The sequence below is a fragment of the Astyanax mexicanus genome, chromosome 7 (genome assembly GCF_023375975.1).
Source record: "Astyanax mexicanus isolate ESR-SI-001 chromosome 7, AstMex3_surface, whole genome shotgun sequence".
NCBI classification, from domain to species: domain Eukaryota; kingdom Metazoa; phylum Chordata; class Actinopteri; order Characiformes; family Acestrorhamphidae; genus Astyanax; species Astyanax mexicanus.
In genome coordinates this window covers 14931180-14953927 of record NC_064414.1, presented here as the reverse complement: position 1 = coordinate 14953927, position 22748 = coordinate 14931180, and the positions used below count along the sequence as shown (strand labels likewise).

The following is a 22748-nucleotide window of genomic DNA, read 5'->3' as shown; positions in this document are numbered from 1 at the left end:
GTATTGTATATCTTCTGCTCAAAATAAATAAAAAAAGCAAGTATTACAACAAAGAAACTATATTAAAGTTCAATGCATAACACACAGTCATTGTTATGTAAACTGAAGTTCACTTCAGCATTTGTTGTTGATATATATATTTTTCTAAACACAAACCACTGACTATGGGGGTATTTAGTGTTTAATTAGAGGGGAAGGGTTGATTGACTGTGGGGGGAATTTAGTGTTTACTTAATAGGTAAAGGATGATTGATTGAGGGGGTATTTAGTGTTTACTTAATAGGTAAAGGGTGATTGATTGAGGGGGTATTTAGTGTTTAATTAATGGGTAAAAGATGATTGATTGTGGGGGGTATTTAGTGTTTAATTAATGGGTAAAAGATGATTGATTGTGGGGGTATTTAGTTTTTAATTAATAGCTAAAGGATGATTTATTATGGGGTAATTTACAGTGTAATTAATAGCGAATAGTAGAGAGTACTAATGAAGAGTAATAAATGAGAGACATTTGTTTTTCTTAGCTCATTGTTTTAGTACATTAAGCTGATTTCACGTTAAGCGTTTTAGACTCTCCCAAAGTACATTCTTAACTTAGATAGCTAGCTAAAATATGTTGCACTTAGGTCATTACAGGCGATTAAGGCTATAAAACCTAATCGTGCCGTGTGTCCGTTTACCACTATTGTTAAGTTAATGTCTTCGCTAGCTAGGTGTGTATAAAGTTAGCCATGGCAAAAATGGTTAGCTAGCTAGTTAACTAACTCAACACGTTACACTGAAGACACTGAACTCGCTGTTCAGCAAGCGGATTTATATATATCCAGCTTATAATATTTTATTGACTTAATTAAACAAATTAATCGTGTATATGTCGAACAAAAGTACATAAATCTTTGAACAAGTTACTCCTTACCACCATGCTGAACCCAGAGAACGGGCTCTGGCTGACACCGTCAGCCATCTGCAGTCACAATGAGCACAAAATGTCTTTAAAAAAAACGCAATCCTACTTGGAGATAAACTCCACCCATTTGGAGGTTATGCGCCGCCCATTTGGAGGTTATGCTCCTCCCATTTGGAGGTGCTCCAGTCTGCAGCAATACATACTTGCTATCGTCCAGTTCCGCCTTTTGCGCAGTTCCCTAATGAAACTGTTATCTTGTACATTTTATTTACCTTACGACCAATGTATATGTACAAAACCCCTAAAAAAACATATTTTCAGCTTCTCTAGCTAGCTAGCACCTAGCGTTAGCTTGGCTTGTCGACGTCTTTAGCTAGTTAGCATTAGCTAGATAGCTAGCTAGAGAGGCTGATAATTTGGTTTGTCAGGTTCATTGTACTTACACATACAATATACTGGTCTTAAGGTAATAAAATGTTTACAAGACGCCTGTTTTATTAACTCTAGCTTAACCAAGTTGCAAAAATGACTGGCTATAAAGACGGCAACCAAGCTAAGCTAGCTAATTAGCTAGCAAAACTGGTAACTAGATAGTTAGCGTTAGCTTGGTTTGCCGACGTCTCTCAGCTAGATTGGGTAGCTAACTAGCTAGTGCTGGCTAGCTAGCGAAACTGAAAATTAGCTTTTTTCCAGGGGCCTTGTACATATACATTGGTCTTAAGGTAATAAAATGTACACAATGACTGTTTGTTAGCTTAACTAAGCTGTTCAAATGGCTAACTTAACTTACTGTTGGCCAAATTAATTCGATAGCTAGGTAGCTAGCTAGAGACTGGTGATTTAGCTAGCTACGGGATGTCTTCCCGCCCATTTTAGTCTTAGGTGTAGCTAGTGAATCAGCGTATTTCGGCAAAACACAATCTTTTATTACTTTACTCTTTTTATTGTTTTATTGCTGAATAAACGTAAATAGCTTGCCTAAATATATTGTAATTGGTACGAAAATCCGTTTCGCAGGAACCTTTTGCATGGATGTAAGCAGCAAAACTCATGCAGGCTGAACTCAGTTTCGTGCATGGGATTTGTGTGGCCAGTTCCCTATGTTTACTCGAAACTCTTGGAAATCTCACATGCTGCAGTCAGTAGCCATAAATTACGCTATTATGCAAACACGTCATAATCCGCCTACAACAGTGAAAGCCAGTGGCAAAAATCTCAGCAATTTATTTGTATGCTTGTTTAGGATGTGTGATGCATAAGTGGTAAATTTTTACATTTTAGTTGATGTCATAATAAGCAACAAATAAATGTTGACAAATTAAATGCTGTTAATCCCTACACTTGCACTGATTTTATATCTATCTTTTGCAGTTTACATCAATGGCACCGTACAGCAGCCAACCTCTCAGTGATGGTAAGTAATTGACCATCTGTTTCACAGGATATCTATCATTTTCATTCATTGTCATTCAGTTTGAACCTTTGTGAGGATCTGTTTGACTCTTACAATTTTAGCTTTAGAAAAATAGTATGAAAATAATTTTCACACTGTGATTCACTGGACTTGGTTCAGTTTTTGTGAGGAACATGGGCCCAAATCAGTAATAAAAAAAGATCTAAAAGCCTCAAAATACCATGGGTCCACCAGACCCAAGCAAGAGCTCCTATGTAACACAAGACCTTACAAGAGTTAATTTTGCTAACTGTCTTTACTCTTCCTTGCAGGATAATTAATGTGGAAGTGCAAAGAATGCTCTCTGGAACTAGCTAGCAGGTATTTGTTATTGCAGCATTTCAGACAGACGCATGGCCATTTTAGAGGTAATTGTCGTTTTCCATGTGCATACACAGATTGTCCTTGTACATTTAACACATGGAATAAGCTATTAAATCACACATACAAAAGTCACGCTAAACAGTTATCTCAAAAGCCATTGGAAGTTTCTACATTTCAGTGCCATGTGTGTTTTTGCAGAGAGCTAACAACAGAGAAAGACTTTTTTCATCATCTAAATAGACATCTCAAGCAAAACGAAACGGTCCCATGTGTGTTTTCAGGATGTACATTTAAAACCAATATTTACAGTACATTTAATACACACAAAAACAGGAAACACAACCAATATTCATTAACAGACTTTCAAGCGACCATAATCTGTAGTAATGATGATTTACATCAGTTAGATCATTGTGCAGATGGTCAAATAGACTCCATTGACACAGATAATGAACACGAGTCTCTTAGTTGTACTGGTCTTTCAGAGTTACATCAGAGAAATTTTATTGAAGAGAAAATTGCGTGCATTTTACTGAGGTTAGAGAATATTGTTCACACTCCTGTAGTGGATTAACCAGAGGATTTCTTCATTGCTTGGACACAAACACACACTACCCCCACTTTACGGCCTATAAGGAAACTTCGAACCCAGAACACTCTAAAAAAAACCTTGGAGTAATCTTTTTTTCAAACAACCTTAAATTTCAAAATGACATTTACTGACTATTTCTTCACTCAGCCTCGCTCAAGAGCCCTAAATGCGAGTTTAGGGTAAAATTCTGTTTACATTCCTCCAAGTCATAAACCTCGGAGTTAATGTAAACATTTGGAACATTTGCAACACCATCACTAGGACGGGACTGCGGACTTAAGAGAGTGTCAAAACTTAATTAATGCCTTGGAAATTGTTAATTCACCAAATGTTGTACCAATTTAGGGGTTTGTGCCTAGTTATTTCTGCAATCACTTAGAAATAAGATTAATGAAATTAAGAGAAATGTTCTAAGCTTGGGATTCCATTTTCAACATTGCAGGCTCAAATTCTGTGGGGTGCAGAAAGAACTCCTTCCCCCACCGTCGTAAATTCAGACAGGCAAGGACCAGCCGCTTATCTAAACACAGCAGAGGGGGGAGAAATTTCTCACTAAGAAGATTTTGCTGAAAATACATATAAATTGACTATATAAAAAGGTGTTTTATAGAATGTTTACTAAATAATGGTATATGTGTCTGGTATATGGTATATGTGTCTGGATGTGTCCTGATTTAAATTTTCCTACACATTCAAGTCTGAATCAACAAGGTTTAACTAGCATTTGATAATTTAGCTTTATTTGGTTATCAGTGGTTTAACCATGTATTTTCTTTTAAGTGATTTAATTGGGTTTAAATAATATCATGACTCTTGATCTCTTTCTGACAGAGTACCATCCATCATTGTATTTCTAAGATTATCTTGAGTATTACAAAACTGTTTGTGGGCAATATATATATATTACATTTATTGTGATTCAATTGTAAGATTGTGTTTCCTGAATTTATCATCACAAACTGATATGCTGAAAAATGTATTTTGATCCACTGTTTAGTTGAGTTTTCTTTTGGTTGGGTCTATTAGAAAAATAGACCACTAGCTGATGCATGCTGACCATGTGAGCGAGGGGGGGTTTATGGCCCTTTGTGAATCCCCACCAAAGTTTGAAATTGCTCCTAGACCAATCAAAACACAGACATTTGGGCCACAGGGCCAATCATAGCTCAGGGGCCAAACAGGCCACAGAGACTAATAGTTAAACTGGGCAGACACAGTTCAGTTTCCAGTTTAGAGTTTCCAGTTCGGAGTTCAGTTCGGAGGAGTTGGAGGAGAAGCAGTTAGAGAAGGAGTGGGAGAAGGAGTTGGAGAAGATGAGTTGAGGAAAACAGTTAGAGGAGAGAGGTTAGGGAGCCCAGAGATGGAGAAAGGATAGACTGTTAGTTTAGTCATCTTAAGTTAGTTTTCTTAGACTAGTGCATTTAATCTTCAAGTATATTAATATTAGCTATCCTAGTTAAAATATCTAAGGTTATTTTACAATCTACGAAGCCAAGCATTATTCCATCTAAGTTTAGCTAAAGTACAGCTGAAAAGGAGATCCGCCAGATCCAACCCAGAAACCTGCGGTCCGGAGGCCACCAGCAAGCCAGCTGAGAGTGGGGATTTACCCTGTGGGTTCTAATGGGGCTCCGTGCTGACACAGGAAGTCAAACCACCCTGCAGACAGGCTCACGTGATCCTTTTTCGGGGTGAAGCATCAGACGACCAACCCAGGCGGACGTCACCAAGGCCCACTTCAACAACTCAGAGTAAGGCAGAGCTGGGTTTAATCTTTCGGCAGATGGTGTTCTGTTGGTCATGGTCTGGGTCGGGTCTTTAATAGAGCGTCTTTAGTATAGATGACTCATTTTGAGTGGCTTGGTTGGAAATAAGAATTGGTTTCGTAGACTTAAAATGCCTTAGACCCTTATTTAGAAATACTCACTTAATAGTTATATTAATCTTTATTCCTTTCATATCAGCATTATAACGTGTTTGTTCTTTTATTTCTCATTTATCATTCTACACTATGATTTGATAGCTAATGGCTACATTTATGACTTTTTAATGAATTATTTACTCATATCTGTGTGATTTAATAAATACTTTTATTTTACAAAACCTGTCATTTCAGTGTGTTTTTCTGGATAACTTGGTTATGAAAATTTCTGTCACCTGTAGAAACCACACCCTGAGATGTCTTGTGTTATTAATTAATTTGATTAATTAATTAATTAATTAATTAATCTAATTAAATTAATTTAATAACTGGCGCCCAATTAAAAAATATTTCAACATCTCAATTAGCACCAGGTATTAAACCACTGAGCCGCTACATAATTTGGCGCGCCAACGTGGGGCAGGATTATTATTGGCTCTCCGCCGCGAGACCAGAATATACACATTTCATAACCAGTTCCAGAAAATAGCGCTGTAAGTTGCAGAATAAAGTGTATTTTGTTTTTATTGCTAAATGCGTTAGCTGCTGGCTAGCTGGCCTAGCTGGAGTTAACTGCATAAACCCAGCGTGTTAGAAACACACGCACAGGTTCTACACGTGCTTTTGTTTACAATTCAGGACTGGCCAGTCCCCCGCTGTGTGTGCGCGTCGCGCGCACGGTCCCCTGTGTGTCTGTATAACGTGTACAGTTGTGTGTGTGGTACGTGAGCGCTCTTGAAAACATTACTCTTATTTGTAAAATAAGCTTGGTTGACACACCGCCGTGTGTGGGCAACCTTAAACCCGGGTGTATATACGTGTATATACGTGTGTACATAAAGTTCGAACTGTTTCCGGTAAAATAGACATATTTTGCCAGTGTTGATCTGATAAGGCCTTCGCGCAGGTCTGAGTCGCGGATCTCCGGCTCATTGACTCCGCGCTCCAGTTAAAACTGCCGGTTTTTGCGCGAAATCCGTAAAATCCTGCAGTACTGGATACTTCCACGTGCGTAAAAGAGTAGCTAACTTTTACGTAACACCACCCTGAGTGGCAGGAAGTTTATTGTGTGCGTGATTAAACTAACCACGCCAGGATGTAAATCCTCTTTGCTCATCTTGTGAAGTGTGTTGCTGCTGTGTTAAACTTTCGGACAGCCGAGTCCTTCTCCTCTGCTATTCACAGTCGACTGAGTCAGTCAAATCTGCTGACCAGGTCCCAGACCCAATGGGCGGTCCTTAACGTGGCATCATCAGTGGGCGTGACCACTCCCACCAGTCGGCCTCTGCCACCATCTGGTGGACAGCCTGACTATTTACACTCAAACTCAAAGCGTGTTTTACTACCCCTCACCACTAGGGGGGGTACACTGCCACATCGCCATCTGGTGTTTGATTTGGGTAACTGCATACAGTGCAGAAGGTGCATCTCATTTGTTTGACCACCAGAGGGAGCCACTTAGCCACATAGCTGTGTCGCCACCTGGTGTTGTACTTGTGTAATTGCTATCATCCTGTAGAGTGCATTTAGAGTTTCTGTCGCCAGAGGGTGCCAATTTCAAACAAACTTTTTGTTAAGTTAATAAAGGGAATTTGCATTGTGGTTGGGTTAAATGGTTTGTAAATAAGTAAACAAATAACTGCATTAATTTAATCGGTTTATATTAAATAGTTAAATTTAAGTTTCAGGTCTGCTCTCTCAAACATTACTCTTTATGTTACATTGAACCAAGCTAAATAGCTATCTCCATTGAGTAACTAATCACAACATAAAATAATTAACTGGTCATTTTAATCAATTTGATTAAGTAAAGTTAATTAAATTTTTGTTAATTAATTATTTTCAATTTAATTCAACCATCTTCAAATAAATTAAGATTAATTATTGATCGATTAAGATCAATTATTAATAACTAATTGAAATTAATTAATTAATTAACCATTTAAAAAAAAAAAAAAAAAAAACGTATCCAGTTATCAGTTACTCAACCATATACCCAGCACACCTGTGCTTAATACATAGTTAAATTCTCCCATCCTGTACATAGTTAATAACTATACCCATATTTAGATCTACTGCATATAGTGGCCTACAGTTATTAAACTGTTCACTAGCACCACTGACAACAAATCTAACCATTCTTTTAAAATTAATCTACTAATCGTAACCTTAGGTCACCCACTTTTACAGATTTTCTTCTTAAAAAAAAGGCACAATGCTAATTAACTCGTACATAAAATAAACTTGTTTGTCACCAAAATTGTTTGATTCCACGTGCTTTACGTAAATCAAAATGTGTGTCACTGAAAAAGCTCTTTTAGAGCTTACAGCTGGTTTACCCCCAGGACTTACCGTCCCAGTCCAACAAATGGACAGTGGGGGTCTCCATGCACTAATTGCCAAAAGCCTCAATGAGTGTGTATCTAAAATCCTTGAGGGCAAGCAACAAGTGGATCCGATTTCCCTAATACTGTGGAAACAACTGCTGTTGTCACAGGATCAACTTGCTGCTTCCTCCAAAACCATTCAAAATCTCCAAGCAGAGATTGTGACTTTAAATGATAGAGTTGCAGACCTAGAGAACAAAACTGTACAGTCTGAAATGAACCAAAGAGACCTCAAAACCGAAGTGCAGCTGCTTCAAAAGGAAGCCAACATAGCTACCCAACTTGCAGCTCAGTCACAGGAAAAACTAAAACATGCTATTGCAAGACAGGTTGAGCTACAAACTGAATTAGCACATGCTAACAATGCAGTCAAATTAACTCGAGACCAAACAGAGTTAACATTTGAGCTGATGATGGAGGGAGACTCCCCCATCAATCCAGCTGGTAAATCAGGAACCCCTGGGGTTCCGGATCTTAAGCAACAACCCTCCACAAATACATTCCCTCTAGTCTCCCTTAAAGGTGCTGAAGCGCCAGTAGAACCAAGGTTCACTCAGCGTTCTCAGCCACATGGGACCTCTGTGCAACCTCAAGCACCCTCTGATAGAGATTTGGACAAAATTGCGCGTAACATCCCACGCTTTGAACCAGAACCGGACGGTTCTAATGATGTCCACCAGTATCTTCGCGACATTGACTTCTTCTTACGCCGTTTCCCCAAGGCCACGGTAGATGATAAAATCTACCTCATTAAGGTGTCCTCTAGTCGGGAAGTTGGACGTCTCATTGAGCGCCAACCACCCCAGGTTAAGAGAGACTATCCTGCTCTTTGCAAGGCTTTGGAGAATGAGTTCTCCAACCACCTTGCTCAAACCGGCCTTGCTGCAGCTCTTGCAATAAAGCAGAGTCGCCAGGAAACACCCCTACAGTACTATCACCGCCTCAGGCACGCTTATTTCGGCTATAGAAATGAGCCTGGAATGGAGGAAGAGGAAGTTTTCAAAACATTGTTCGTGAGAAACCTCCATCCCTCCACCAGTCACTCTTTTGGAGTCGCAGCCTGCCCTCGTACGCTAACAAGCCGGCAGCTGCGTGATTTGGCTCTCAGAGGATTTGCTAAGTTCCAACAAAACATTAATAAAAAATCAGTCAAATGACATCCTGATAATTAATGAGCAGTCCTCCCACGTCAAGCAAAAAGGGGCACACAAGGCTCCAATGCCACCTAAGACCCAGTTAAACCACAAAAACCAGAGAGTGTTCCACTCTTGGCGTCGCTCGTCCCTACATTGGGCCCAGCAAAGTGACCACAAGCCCTCCTTTCGAAGGAAAGGTAGGATAAAACGCAGTTGGAATGGCAAACACTCACAGCACCATGCTCGAGCACAGAGCTCCAGCAAACTTCAATCTCCGCTCAGGAGAAAGAGCCCAAAGCACCACAAACGTTGGTGTCCACCTAAAGGGCACAAGCATGAGACATATCCAACTAACCTGAGCACTAAAGACGGCAGTCTGCTCAGACAATTTCGTAACGAAAAACGCAAGCAGGACAATGCTGAATCTGAATTCTTGCCAATTGTCCATGCTCCAGATCAACCTGCTTGGGGGGGTGCGAAATCCACCCACCCCAATGCAGCCTTGGTACAGCCAGACGCTGAAAACAACCACACTGAGGAAGCTTCTTCCCTCAGCCTGGAGGATCCACCACCTAAACATTTCTTGGGTTTCTTAACCGAGAAAGGTTCAACACCAAAATTCTACCTAGCCACCTGGCTGGAAGATGTGTTCGGGTATGAAGCTCTTTTGGACACGGGGTCAGACATTTCTTTAATGTCAAATTCACTTTTTGACCAGGTGAGGGCGACAGCCCGCCGAAACAACAAAGAGATACCTCTGAAAAAGTGTGCTCTTCACCTTCAACCATATTCGCACACTGGTATCACTCTGCATTCTGCAGCCCTGGTGCACGTTACCATCGGTCCAATGAGCCTCACCCATCCAATTCACATTTCTCCGTTGGAGAACGTCCCATTGCTCTTTGGCAAAGACCTCCTTGACCGGGTCAAACCATTGATTGACTTTCAGCATCGTAGAATCTGGGCACAGGTTTGCGAACCCCTGCCCTGTCCTAAGGCACAGGATAGAGTTCAATGCTATCATGTTGCTAGCAACATTGAGCCACACAAGCTCATTGAACCTTCAAATTCCACGGGAATCAATGAGAAGCTCACTGTCAGGGTTCTGAAACCACCATCCTCAGAATCCCCTGCCATGATTCTAAAACAAAACACCTGTTCATGGGCATTGACTCCCTCTACGGCTGTAGATGAGTACAACCCAAAAGCTGGAAAGTCATTCACTCTTAACACAACGGTCAACGGTGAAATCTTTGTTCCATGGGCTGACAAGTCAGCTGTTCACAGAACACCTGCAGGTTCCTTGCCACGGACTAACTGTGATCCTCTGTTCGTGCACCAAAAGGATTGTTCTCTTCTTGTTCCTGCACCAGTGGTTCCAGACAAACACAGTCCCTTGGATTCTTATGAATGTAAAAACATTCCCACCATCTACACAGATGGATGTGCTTTTCAGAATGCTCAGATCAAATGGAAAGTTAACATGACAATTGGTGCATGTGGCAACACTTCTTTCAGAACACTGGCATTTCAACTTGATCCACTTGCCACTTACTGTGCGTCTTTCAGGATGCTCAAGGGCCTGTTTGTTTATGCCCCAGATACACACGCTTCATCTTCATTCGTGGTGCCTCAGCGCCATGGGGGGGAGAGCCTGGCCCAGGCCCTCGATCACCCATGGGTGGACCACAAAATGATGGGGGAAACACACCAAGCATTCCCACAATTGACATATCTGCCACTTGTTGGAAAAAGGCTAGTGTGTTTTCAGCCCCAATCTTCAGAAGATCTGTGTGGTATATGGCCAATTCCACAAATGGATTGGGTCGAAAGACTCATGAAATTTGTCCGAAGGAACAAACATCTCATCACTGTGGCAGGTGCATTTGCCAGATGGGGGGGACGTCCCCCAGACCCTATTGAAATGGCTCAGGCCACAACTTTTTCGCTGAACCACACTTTCTCAGGTGTTGGTATATCTCACCGTTCTAGCGGTGAACTGCGGAAACACCCAAAACTGGGAAAAAGCACGCTTGGATACCAACCATTGTGCTACACTGCTGACAAGCTACTGGTGAGGTCCCAGCACAGCACTGGCAAAACAATTCGCGAGCTCAGGTCTCATTGGTTTGGTCCTCAGGCAAAGGCAGACAAACTGCCTCGCATCTGGAACCAAATCCCGCATCGTCAGTGTTTTATTAAACTGATTCTCAAACAAGTTCACTGTAACCCAATTAAACTATGCAAAAGCCTCATGGGACAAGTCGGGACCAATAATGCCCTAGGTTAAATCATAATACTGTTCATTGTCCACCATTTTCTGGCCTGACGCAATTGTTAAATTGAGAACGTACCACACATTCATTGTCTGGAGCTCACCTATCCGAGTAGCATAACCCACAACAAATTGGATATTTTGTTAAACCTAGAGTTTGAATCACCATTTCAAACCATTAGCATAGCAGTATAATAAATACGTGGAGAAAGGGGGGTGCCAATTTTTTTTTTCTTCTCCTCTCTTCAGGTGCCCAAAACATATTTTGTTTCCCTTCTGACTACGTTTGTTCTGCTATATTGTTCTCAATTGTTGACTAAGTAGTGGCTAATTATTGAAGCATACCTTATGGGTAGGTTGTCTTGATAAAGTTATAAAGGAACAAATAGCTAGCAAACTATTTGTGACCCTTTCATATGCTTGTTGCCACCCTATCACATTAAATTAACTATTTTATTCAGAACCAAAAGCCAATAGCTACAACAAAAAAAAAAAAACTGATCATCAGAGAAATTGTATATCCATTAGACCAAAAACTCTGTCAGCGACCTTGTAGTAGATTGTCTTAAGAAAGCATGACCAACAAGACACCAATTGCATGAAAGATGTACCCTAACGTGCTCTGTCTACAGAAATCCACGTTGACATCGACCGATGACCCAACGTCCAGTGGCCCATCGATCGATGGGGGGGAATGTAGTGGATTAACCAGAGGATTTCTTCATTGCTTGGACACAAACACACACTACCCCCACTTTACGGCCTATAAGGAAACTTCGAACCCAGAACACTCTAAAAAAAACCTTGGAGTAATCTTTTTTTCAAACAACCTTAAATTTCAAAATGACATTTACTGACTATTTCTTCACTCAGCCTCGCTCAAGAGCCCTAAATGCGAGTTTAGGGTAAAATTCTGTTTACATTCCTCCAAGTCATAAACCTCGGAGTTAATGTAAACATTTGGAACATTTGCAACACCATCACTAGGACGGGACTGCGGACTTAAGAGAGTGTCAAAACTTAATTAATGCCTTGGAAATTGTTAATTCACCAAATGTTGTACCAATTTAGGGGTTTGTGCCTAGTTATTTCTGCAATCACTTAGAAATAAGATTAATGAAATTAAGAGAAATGTTCTAAGCTTGGGATTCCATTTTCAACATTGCAGGCTCAAATTCTGTGGGGTGCAGAAAGAACTCCTTCCCCCACCGTCGTAAATTCAGACAGGCAAGGACCAGCCGCTTATCTAAACACAGCAGAGGGGGGAGAAATTTCTCACTAAGAAGATTTTGCTGAAAATACATATAAATTGACTATATAAAAAGGTGTTTTATAGAATGTTTACTAAATAATGGTATATGTGTCTGGTATATGGTATATGTGTCTGGATGTGTCCTGATTTAAATTTTCCTACACATTCAAGTCTGAATCAACAAGGTTTAACTAGCATTTGATAATTTAGCTTTATTTGGTTATCAGTGGTTTAACCATGTATTTTCTTTTAAGTGATTTAATTGGGTTTAAATAATATCATGACTCTTGATCTCTTTCTGACAGAGTACCATCCATCATTGTATTTCTAAGATTATCTTGAGTATTACAAAACTGTTTGTGGGCAATATATATATATTACATTTATTGTGATTCAATTGTAAGATTGTGTTTCCTGAATTTATCATCACAAACTGATATGCTGAAAAATGTATTTTGATCCACTGTTTAGTTGAGTTTTCTTTTGGTTGGGTCTATTAGAAAAATAGACCACTAGCTGATGCATGCTGACCATGTGAGCGAGGGGGGGTTTATGGCCCTTTGTGAATCCCCACCAAAGTTTGAAATTGCTCCTAGACCAATCAAAACACAGACATTTGGGCCACAGGGCCAATCATAGCTCAGGGGCCAAACAGGCCACAGAGACTAATAGTTAAACTGGGCAGACACAGTTCAGTTTCCAGTTTAGAGTTTCCAGTTCGGAGTTCAGTTCGGAGGAGTTGGAGGAGAAGCAGTTAGAGAAGGAGTGGGAGAAGGAGTTGGAGAAGATGAGTTGAGGAAAACAGTTAGAGGAGAGAGGTTAGGGAGCCCAGAGATGGAGAAAGGATAGACTGTTAGTTTAGTCATCTTAAGTTAGTTTTCTTAGACTAGTGCATTTAATCTTCAAGTATATTAATATTAGCTATCCTAGTTAAAATATCTAAGGTTATTTTACAATCTACGAAGCCAAGCATTATTCCATCTAAGTTTAGCTAAAGTACAGCTGAAAAGGAGATCCGCCAGATCCAACCCAGAAACCTGCGGTCCGGAGGCCACCAGCAAGCCAGCTGAGAGTGGGGATTTACCCTGTGGGTTCTAATGGGGCTCCGTGCTGACACAGGAAGTCAAACCACCCTGCAGACAGGCTCACGTGATCCTTTTTCGGGGTGAAGCATCAGACGACCAACCCAGGCGGACGTCACCAAGGCCCACTTCAACAACTCAGAGTAAGGCAGAGCTGGGTTTAATCTTTCGGCAGATGGTGTTCTGTTGGTCATGGTCTGGGTCGGGTCTTTAATAGAGCGTCTTTAGTATAGATGACTCATTTTGAGTGTCTTGGTTGGAAATAAGAATTGGTTTCGTAGACTTAAAATGCCTTAGACCCTTATTTAGAAATACTCACTTAATAGTTATATTAATCTTTATTCCTTTCATATCAGCATTATAACGTGTTTGTTCTTTTATTTCTCATTTATCATTCTACACTATGATTTGATAGCTAATGGCTACATTTATGACTTTTTAATGAATTATTTACTCATATCTGTGTGATTTAATAAATACTTTTATTTTACAAAACCTGTCATTTCAGTGTGTTTTTCTGGATAACTTGGTTATGAAAATTTCTGTCACCTGTAGAAACCACACCCTGAGATGTCTTGTGTTATTAATTAATTTGATTAATTAATTAATTAATTAATTAATCTAATTAAATTAATTTAATAACTGGCGCCCAATTAAAAAATATTTCAACATCTCAATTAGCACCAGGTATTAAACCACTGAGCCGCTACACTCCAAAGACTGTTATAGACCAGGTCCTCTCTGAACTTCACTTTATATTAAGTACAGAATCTCTGCCTTTGACAAAAGCTACAGTTTCTGATGTTTTTCAGAGCCATAATCTACAAATTGAAGATTCAGTCGTTGACGAGCTTTCCAATGTCATATGTAAGACTAATGCATTAGGTGTAGCAATTGCAAAGGATAGTCCTCTTGCTACTGCTTATAAGCGTAAAGAATATTATAAAGCTCATTTTAGGATTGTGGAGCCTGTTGAATACATACTAGATACCCAAAAGAAAAGGTCATTTCAATATATACCACTGTTACAATCTTTGCAAAATTTGCTCTCTGACGAAGGCATCTGTGATCATCTTAAAACTCCAGGTTTGCAAAACAACCCAACCACATCTTGTTTACAAGAGTATCGAAGCATAAGAGATGGGGACTACTATAAACAAAACAACTTTCTGTCAGGTGAAGGCTTTAGAATAGCACTACATCTTTATGTAGATGATTTTGAAGTCTGCAATCCTTTGGGGACATCTCGTAAAAAGCACAAACTCTGTGGTGTCTACTGGGTGTTGGGAAATTTGCCACCAGGTTCACATTCAAAATTAAGCTCAATTTATTTAGCTGTTCTTTCCAAATCTGATGACATTAAGACATATGGCTATGAAAAACTGTTAGAACCACTCTTGCAAGATTTGAGTATACTAGAGCAGCACGGAGTTTTTATTTCCCAAATTGGTCAGTTTGTTAAAGGTACAGTACAATGTGTTATTGCTGACAATCTTGGTGCGCATGGATTAGCTGGATTTGTTGAGAGTTTTTCTGGTGGGTCAGTCTGCAGATTTTGTACAGGAGATAAGTCAGAATTTCAGACCAAAGATGTGAAGTCTGGTGCCTTCCGGCTTAGAACCCGAGATATTCATGATGTTCATGTCCAATCTGCCCAGGAAAGTGCAGCAATTTGCTGCGGTGTAAAGAAACAGTGTGTTTTAACAGAGAACCTCTCCCATTTTCATGTAAGCACTGGATATCCTCCTGATATTGTGCACGACCTCTTTGAAGGTATTGTGCCAGTTGAACTTGCACGCTGTATTTCCTTATTGATCTCAAAAAAATACTTCACTCTTGATTTACTTAACACATTGATTCAGACGTTTCCATTCAAATGGGGAGACAAAACCAATCGCCCACATGCCATACCGCGTTCTTTCACATCCACTAACACCATAGGCGGAAATGCTCATGAAAATTGGACGTTGTTGCGATTTCTTCCCTTTTTCATTGGGTCTATTGTACCAGAAAATGAACCATCATGGCTGTTGATTCTGGACCTGAAGGACATTGTTGAGTTGGCAGTAGCCCCTGTACACACAAGTGAAACCATTGCATATCTTGAGGCTAAGATCTATGATCACAGACAACGCTATCTTGAACTCTTTCCACATGTAAAGCTCCTGCCAAAACATCACTTTTTAGAGCATTATCCGCAAATGATACGCTGCTTTGGGCCGCTGGTAGCACTATGGACTATGAGGTTCGAGGCTAAGCATAGCTTCTTTAAACAGGTTGCTCGATATACAAACTGTTTTAAAAATATACCTCGTTCACTAGCTACTAAACATCAATTTATGCTAGCCTATGAAACGCATGGCTCCAACTTAAAGAAGTCATCCTTGGAAGTCTCAGATATTTCAGTTCTGCCTATGGATGTCCTTAGTGAGGAAGTTAGGTCAAAACTAAATCAAAAATACCCAGAAACTACTGAGGTTCATATGGCAAAACATTTGTCGTACAGTGGCATATGTTACAAAACAGGGATGCTTATTGTGCATGGATCTGCAGATGGACTTCCGAAATTTAATGAGATAATTCAGCTGTGCATTGTAAAGGATAATCCAATTTTTATAGTTAGAGGTGTTTGTGCTTGGTACCGAGAGCATTACGGTGGCTTTGAATTATCGGAGTCTCCCACTAGAGAGGTTGGCCTAATTGAGCTTGGTGACTTGGAGGACCCATATCCCCTTGTGGCGTACATCGTAGCGGGTTTGCGCATGGTCATTTTGAAAAGATTTGTCCTTGTTAAAGGTAAGTGAAAATCTTGGTTCCAAATATGCTGATTGATGTTCTGTTTACTTTTTTTCAATTGTATTTTCCAATACAGTTGCAAACTGTAACGGAAATTTAACATTTTATTGTCAGAACTGTGTGTGGCTCTGGCCTCAAACATTAGCAGTTGGGCGCTACTAAATTCCTTGGGTCTTTATCTGGCTCATTTAAAGTATGAACTATTTGTATTTAATATACTGTATGTTGCTAACATTTTCTTGTTGTATTTCTGTTTCAGATCAGGACTGAAGGTGTTGGTGTTTGGAACAGGGAGCATTCTGTTGGCTTTGAACTGTGATTCCCCACTAGAGAGGTTGGCCTGATTGAGCTTGGTGACTTGAAGGACATGACTCCGCTTGTGGCGTACTTTGTCATTATTAAAGGTTGGTGACATCAATGTTATTTTCTGACTTTATTATTCAACAGCTTAATACTGTTGAGCTATCCACCTGCATACAAGTTGCTAACAAACCTTTTTTTTTTCACAAACTGTAAAATCACTTTGAGTGCCATGTATTGTATGAATTGTGCTATACAAATAAGGCTATTATTATTAGTGTTAAATGGTGTAACCCTACTGATGCATTGTTTGATATTAGTCCAATCATAAATGCATTGCATTTAATATATATGTTTATAAAACTAATGTGGTATTTCTTGTTGTACTTCTGTTTCAGATCAGAACTGAAGGTGTTGGTGCTTCATACAGGGAGCATTCCGTTGGCTTTGAACTGTGATTCCCCACTAGAGAGGTTGGCCTGATTGAGCTTGGTGACTTGAAGGACCCGACTTCACTTGTTGCGAACATTGTCAAGGGTAAGTGACATTGTTAATAAACGGTGTAGCCAAACTGATGCATCGTTTGATATTAGCCCAATAATAAATACATCGCTATTAGTGTTGTCCAATGTGGTGATAATTTTTTGGATCTCTGTACAGAAGATAATGGTGAAAATGGATGCTTTTAAAATATATTTTTAGGTTGGAAACGATAAGGGTCATTTTAAATTTTTTTATTGATGACTGTATTGTCAAAACTGTGTGTGGCTTTGGTCTCAGACCTTAATATCAGTTGGTTGCCACTAAATAACCTAGGTGTTTACCTTGCTCTTGTACAGTATGAACTATTTGCATTTAATATACTGTATATTACTAATGTAGTATTTTCGTGTTCTACTTTTGTTTTAGATCAGGACAGGAGGTGTTTAACTATGTCCAATCCAGCTGTTCTACGGGTCATTTTTGGTGATGGAACTGACTCCAGGAAATTGCACATGGTTTCTGGAATTCCAAAAACTGTGGACGAAGTACATGATCTTGTGAAAGCAAGCTTTCAATTGCATCAAGACTTTCGTTTGCAGTATATGGATTCTGACTTCAAAGAGTTCATGAATCTCACCTCAGTGTCTGAAATCCAAAATATGGGGACACTCAAAGTAATCTACACACCACTCGAGGAGCCCTACATCTCTTTATACACAGTGGAACCAACTGCTTTGTGTTCCCCAGTCCCGAACACTGAGAGTTCATCATTGGCCTCATCAAGCAGTGATGCCACCTTGTGTACATCAACTCCACACTCTTCCCCAGAGGTTCATACATCAGGATTGTCCTGGCCCCTGGTTTTTGTTGTCCCAAAGTTTTCCTATGAAGCGGAACTGGAGCTACAACAAAAGAACACTGAATTTGAAACAAAGGGAACATACTTCAATCCTGGCCCGAAACTTAAAGGAATCATCCTTGATGGCCTGGCACAAGAGATGATGAAATACACCAAGTATCCGAAGGATTACCAGTGTGAGGAAGTAGCAGCTGCTTTGACAAAGGCCCATCCTTGCTTGGGGCAGTTAGGATGCAAGTCAGGGTTTTCTGGATGGAAGCAGTCTTTAAAATACAAAATGCAAAATTACAGAACCAAACTTGGGAGACTTGGGCACCCCGAAATTCGAGTCAATTCCTTAAAACATAAACGCGAAGGCCAAGGGAAATCTGCTGCTCATATCAAAAAGCCTAGAAAGGCTGAAGTGAATTACATCCCACTACATCCCAAAGGTGAAACTGAAGACAGTCTGGAGAGTGAACGAATTGCATTGCTGACAGAAGTAGCCAAGCGTGACAACGAAGCTGTAATAAAAGCCAAGATGGAGAAAACCTTCTCCTACAGACGACAAGAAGTTGTGAACCAGAGGCCCAGGATAGAGGATTTCAAAAACCGATGGCCTGCCCTTTTTGAGCAGAGTGAAGTAAGTGTGTGTGTGTGTGTGTGTGTGTGTGTTTTATTTTCCAGGGGAATCAATGGTTGTCATTTGTATTTTGCAATAGCAGTGTTTCCATTTATTAATGGCAGTGCAAGTAAGTCTTTCTTCCTTTTTTTCCAGGTAAATGCAGAGTTCTTGCGAGTCACAACCAAACCACTTCGATCCAAGTTCCTCTCCCAGTTTGACAACTTCACAGCGAAACTGATGCAGATCCTCCAGAGCAAAGGAGGTGTCAAGGGACAAAGGATCAAGCGCATCCTGGAAATGGCCGATTCGGTTAGTATGATTACATGAATTTTTTTTTTTCTCTGATTTAGCTTATTTCCAGAAATGACAATTGCATTCTTAAAACTAAAAGACTGTTTGGCCAGGCTGTCTTTCACTTCTATACAACAGCTCACTACTCACATCTCAACTGGTATTTCACAAAACTGTTCACTCTTACTGCAACAAATGGTCAAATCAATGGATTGGTCAAATTAATGAGGCACAATTCAGTTGTGGGCAATTGCACAATCATTTGGGGATTTGTGAATGTTTTTAACAGTCATTATTGTTTCTTTGTCTTGTCATTCATCTTTTAGTATAGCGACATCGACTTGAGGAGGGAGTGCGTCCTGCGCAGTCTGGTTGTCTATCTAAATGAAGACCCAGATGCGTTTTTCAAGGAATATGAGGTAAGTGTCTTTCAGTTCTTTATTGTGTAGTATAGTGCTTGTATAATGCTTCAAGTTATTGTTCACGCAAATTAATTCAATATTAAGGTCTCAAAATGTACCCACAAAAGTGAGTACACCCATATGTTAAAATCCCATTGAGAGGATCAAGATCTGCTTCAGTAGTCACATGTTGACAATGCCATGCATGATTCTATTGGTGAAATTCAACTTCCCGGTGTTGACTGCATTCATGCAGCCCCAAACCATGTCAGTCTCACTACAATGCTTCACTGTAAGGGTGGGACACTTTTCTTTGTGCTACTCACTTGGTTACCGGCACACCACACAGGGAAAAATGAAATCTTAGTAATCTTATTTTTCTAGTTTCAAATAAAGTCAATCTTAATTTAAGTAAAAATCACCTAATAACTAGTACTTTTTTAACTAGAACTTAGACTATTTAGACTTGTTTCAAGACATTTGTCCATTGGGTGAGTCATATTTTCTTAGTGAGATCTTTTTACTTATTACTGCAATACTTGCTTGAAACGAGTAAAAAAAAAAACTGATCAAGAAAAAACGGCTGCATTTTGGTTGTTTTTACACCAATGGCTGAATTTTTTTATTATTTTGAGTGAACAATAAATTGAAGAATAATTCACGTTGTACGCTGACTTTTTCATTGTCAGTGATATTTCTTTAATGTACCATGAAAAGATATACTTGCAAATCTGCAGACATGTGACGAGTGTACTCACTTCTGGTATACACTGTAGTTTATGACTTTCTGATTTCTTAATGCTTTCGTCAAACTTGTTCTGTTTTGTTCAGTCCACTGAGGAGGCAGAAGGGGACATCACAGCCACAGTCATGGGGATTTACAGCATCAGGAGCCAGGGACATCAAGAGCCAGATGACGTTGGAGTGGTAATCGAGGGTGTCAAAGTTGTGCACAACATCAGTACCGTCATCAACGCTTTCATTGTCCTGTTTGGGCTGATTTATGCCCTTGATCTTGCCTACCCAGACAGCATGAAGTACACGTTCGAATTTGTCCAGAAGATTCTCATGAACCTGGATGGACACAAGCTTAATGTGAAAATTCAGCAACTGAAAATCAAGCTATTTGTTTAAGAGGCTATCCACTTTCAGCTTTTTGTGTATTACAAAGTCCCCCCCCTCAATTCACATTGAAAGTAGGATGCTCCATGCCAACGCCCTGCTACAGACTACTCACCAGCGTACACGCACACAGACCACAAAGTTACCCTTTTTGCTATACCCATGGAGTCCTGTGGGTAACACTTTTTGGGCTACACTGAAGAAGTGTTTTCTTGATGTTCATGTTCAGAGCAGGATGCTCCATGCCAATGCCCTGCTACAATGTCCTGACTTGTCACCAGAGACCAGTGCGTACACATACACTCTCTTATAATTTTGGATATGTGGGGAACACATTTTTGTCCATACAAATGTAGTGTTTTTCTTGATTATTTGTAATGATTAGTCATTCACATTCAAAGCCACACTATAGACTACACACCAGAGACCCATGTGCATGCACACACGCACACTGTTGTATTTTTTTTTGCTATTTACTATGTGGTTGGTTAACACAAATTTTCTTGTGTTTTACTTTGACTATTTGTGATGTTTATCATCCCTTAATTGATGTTGAAAGCATTCTCCATGCCAATGCCCTGCTACAGACTACTCACCAGCGTACACGCACACAGACCACAGAGTTACCCGTTTTGCTATACCAATGGAGTCCTGTGGGTAACACTTTTTGGGCTACACAAGTGTTTTCTTGATGTTCTTCATGTTCAGAGCAGGATGCTCCATGCCAATGCCCTGCTACAATGTCCTGACTTGTCACCAGAGACCAGTGCGTACACATACACAAACACATACACTCTCTTATAATTTTGGATATGTGGGGAACACATTTTTGTCCATACAAATGTAGTGTTTTTCTTGATTATTTGTAATGATTAGTCATTCACATTCAAAGCCACACTGTAGACTACACACCAGAGACCCATGTGCATGCACACACGCACACTGTTGTAATTTTTTTTGCTATTTACTATGTGGTTGGTTAACACAAATGTTCTTGTGTTTTTCTTTGACTATTTGTGGTGTTTAATCATCCCTTAATTGATGTTGAAAGCATTCTCCATGCTAATGCCCTGCTACAGACTACTCACCAGCGTACACGCACACAGACCACAGAGTTACCCGTTTTGCTATACCCATGGAGTCCTGTGGGTAACACTTTTTGGGCTACACTGAAGAAGTGTTTTCTTGATGTTCTTCATGTTCAGAGCAGGATGCTCCATGCCAGTGCCCTGCTACAGACTACTCACCAGCACACACGCACGCACACCATTTTTTCTGCGTGCGTGTGTGCTGGTGAGTAGTCTGTAGCAGGGCACTGGCATGGAGCATCCTGCTTTCTTCTGGACAAATTTGAAAGTCTAAATACTCTACTTGAAACAATAGATTTTTGAAATTGTTAAGGAGAGAAAAAGTTTTTTTTTTTTTTTTTTTTACTTAAAATTGACTAGATGTTTATACTTGAAACTAGAAAAATAAGCTTGCTTAGATTTAATTTTTTGTAGTGTACAGACTTGTCACCCGGGAACAAGTGAGAGAGACAGACACATACACACGCACTACAGACAGACGCCTAGACAGACACACGCACGGGGGCAGACAGAGACACCTACAGACAGACAGACTCGGACACACACAGACACAAACGATAAATGAGGGTGGCCTGGCTTTGCCTTTATCCTGAGTGCCTCTTTGTTTGAAGTATTGAAATGTTTGAAGGGATTTTGTGTTTTTTTACTTCAGGGCTGATGTCACATGGTGCCCAAGTTCTAGTTGGGCAGAGTTGTGCTCTTTGCTGTTTTAAATAATAATAAAAAAGCAACAACCAAATTTTGTGTTGTGTCTGAAGTGGGATGGGGGGAATATCTAAGGTAATATAACAAATTTATTTTGGATCAACTCTTTTAAGTTTCATTGCATAAATTTAAATCAGTTTAGGCCATTTAATATATGAATATTGTTGTGGCTACATTAGATAAAGTAGTGTTTGACAAACTCAATTACATTGTATTACACTGGGGTATTTCGGTTATTTTGGCTACATTTAATGAAGATAGGTTCGACCAACTCAATTATGTTGTGTTCCATGGAGGTATTTAGGTTGGGTTGGGGCTACACAAAGTCGATGTGTGGAAATCCTGCCCACAATTCAATTGAGTTGATCCAATGAGTTATTTTTTTGAGTGCATATAAAACTTAAAACATTTGAAATACACAGAAATATAAAGCTATATGTTAGCGTTTGTTTCTTATCCCCAGGGCAAATTTATAAAAATATTAAATATATTAATTCGTTCACTAAAATTTCATCCAGCGCTTTAAAATGCCGCAGTCACGCAGAGCGAGCTTGAACGCGCGCGCGGCATTGCGAGTAAAATATTTACTGATATTCAATCAAAAGAAATTAGGCAAAATGCGCTGCGCTGCGCGGGCTCTCTCTCTCTTTTCCCTCTCTCTCTCTCTTTCGCAGCGCGGAGCTGAATTCATCGCAAGACAACAAATAATATAAAAACTCAGTTTAGTTAAATAAATTAAGATGAGTCAGGACCTGTTAGGTTAATAAAATATT

The 22748-nt window shown here is 39.8% G+C and overlaps 1 protein-coding gene across 4 annotated transcripts in view; it reads left to right on the top strand.

Moving 5' to 3' along the window:
* si:ch211-193k19.2 (uncharacterized) overlaps window positions 1-22009 on the top strand; it is a 35243-nt gene extending 13234 nt beyond the window's left edge. For 2 of the 4 annotated variants that reach the window (XM_049481301.1, XM_049481300.1), the window contains 8 exons: window positions 2276-2318; window positions 2630-2678; window positions 16382-16526; window positions 16821-16959; window positions 17332-18386; window positions 18522-18677; window positions 18986-19078; window positions 19892-22009. In XM_049481301.1, coding sequence (XP_049337258.1) covers window positions 17355-18386; window positions 18522-18677; window positions 18986-19078; window positions 19892-20194 — 1584 coding nt within the window. In that variant the 5' untranslated portion in view covers window positions 2276-2318; window positions 2630-2678; window positions 16382-16526; window positions 16821-16959; window positions 17332-17354 and the 3' untranslated portion in view covers window positions 20195-22009. Of the gene's footprint in view, window positions 1-2275; window positions 2319-2629; window positions 2679-14040; window positions 16123-16381; window positions 16527-16820; window positions 16960-17331; window positions 18387-18521; window positions 18678-18985; window positions 19079-19891 lie in introns of those variants that run through there. The other 2 variants (XM_049481302.1, XM_049481303.1) reach the window with 2 other exon arrangements.
* The last annotated feature ends 739 nt before the right edge of the window (window positions 22010-22748 follow it).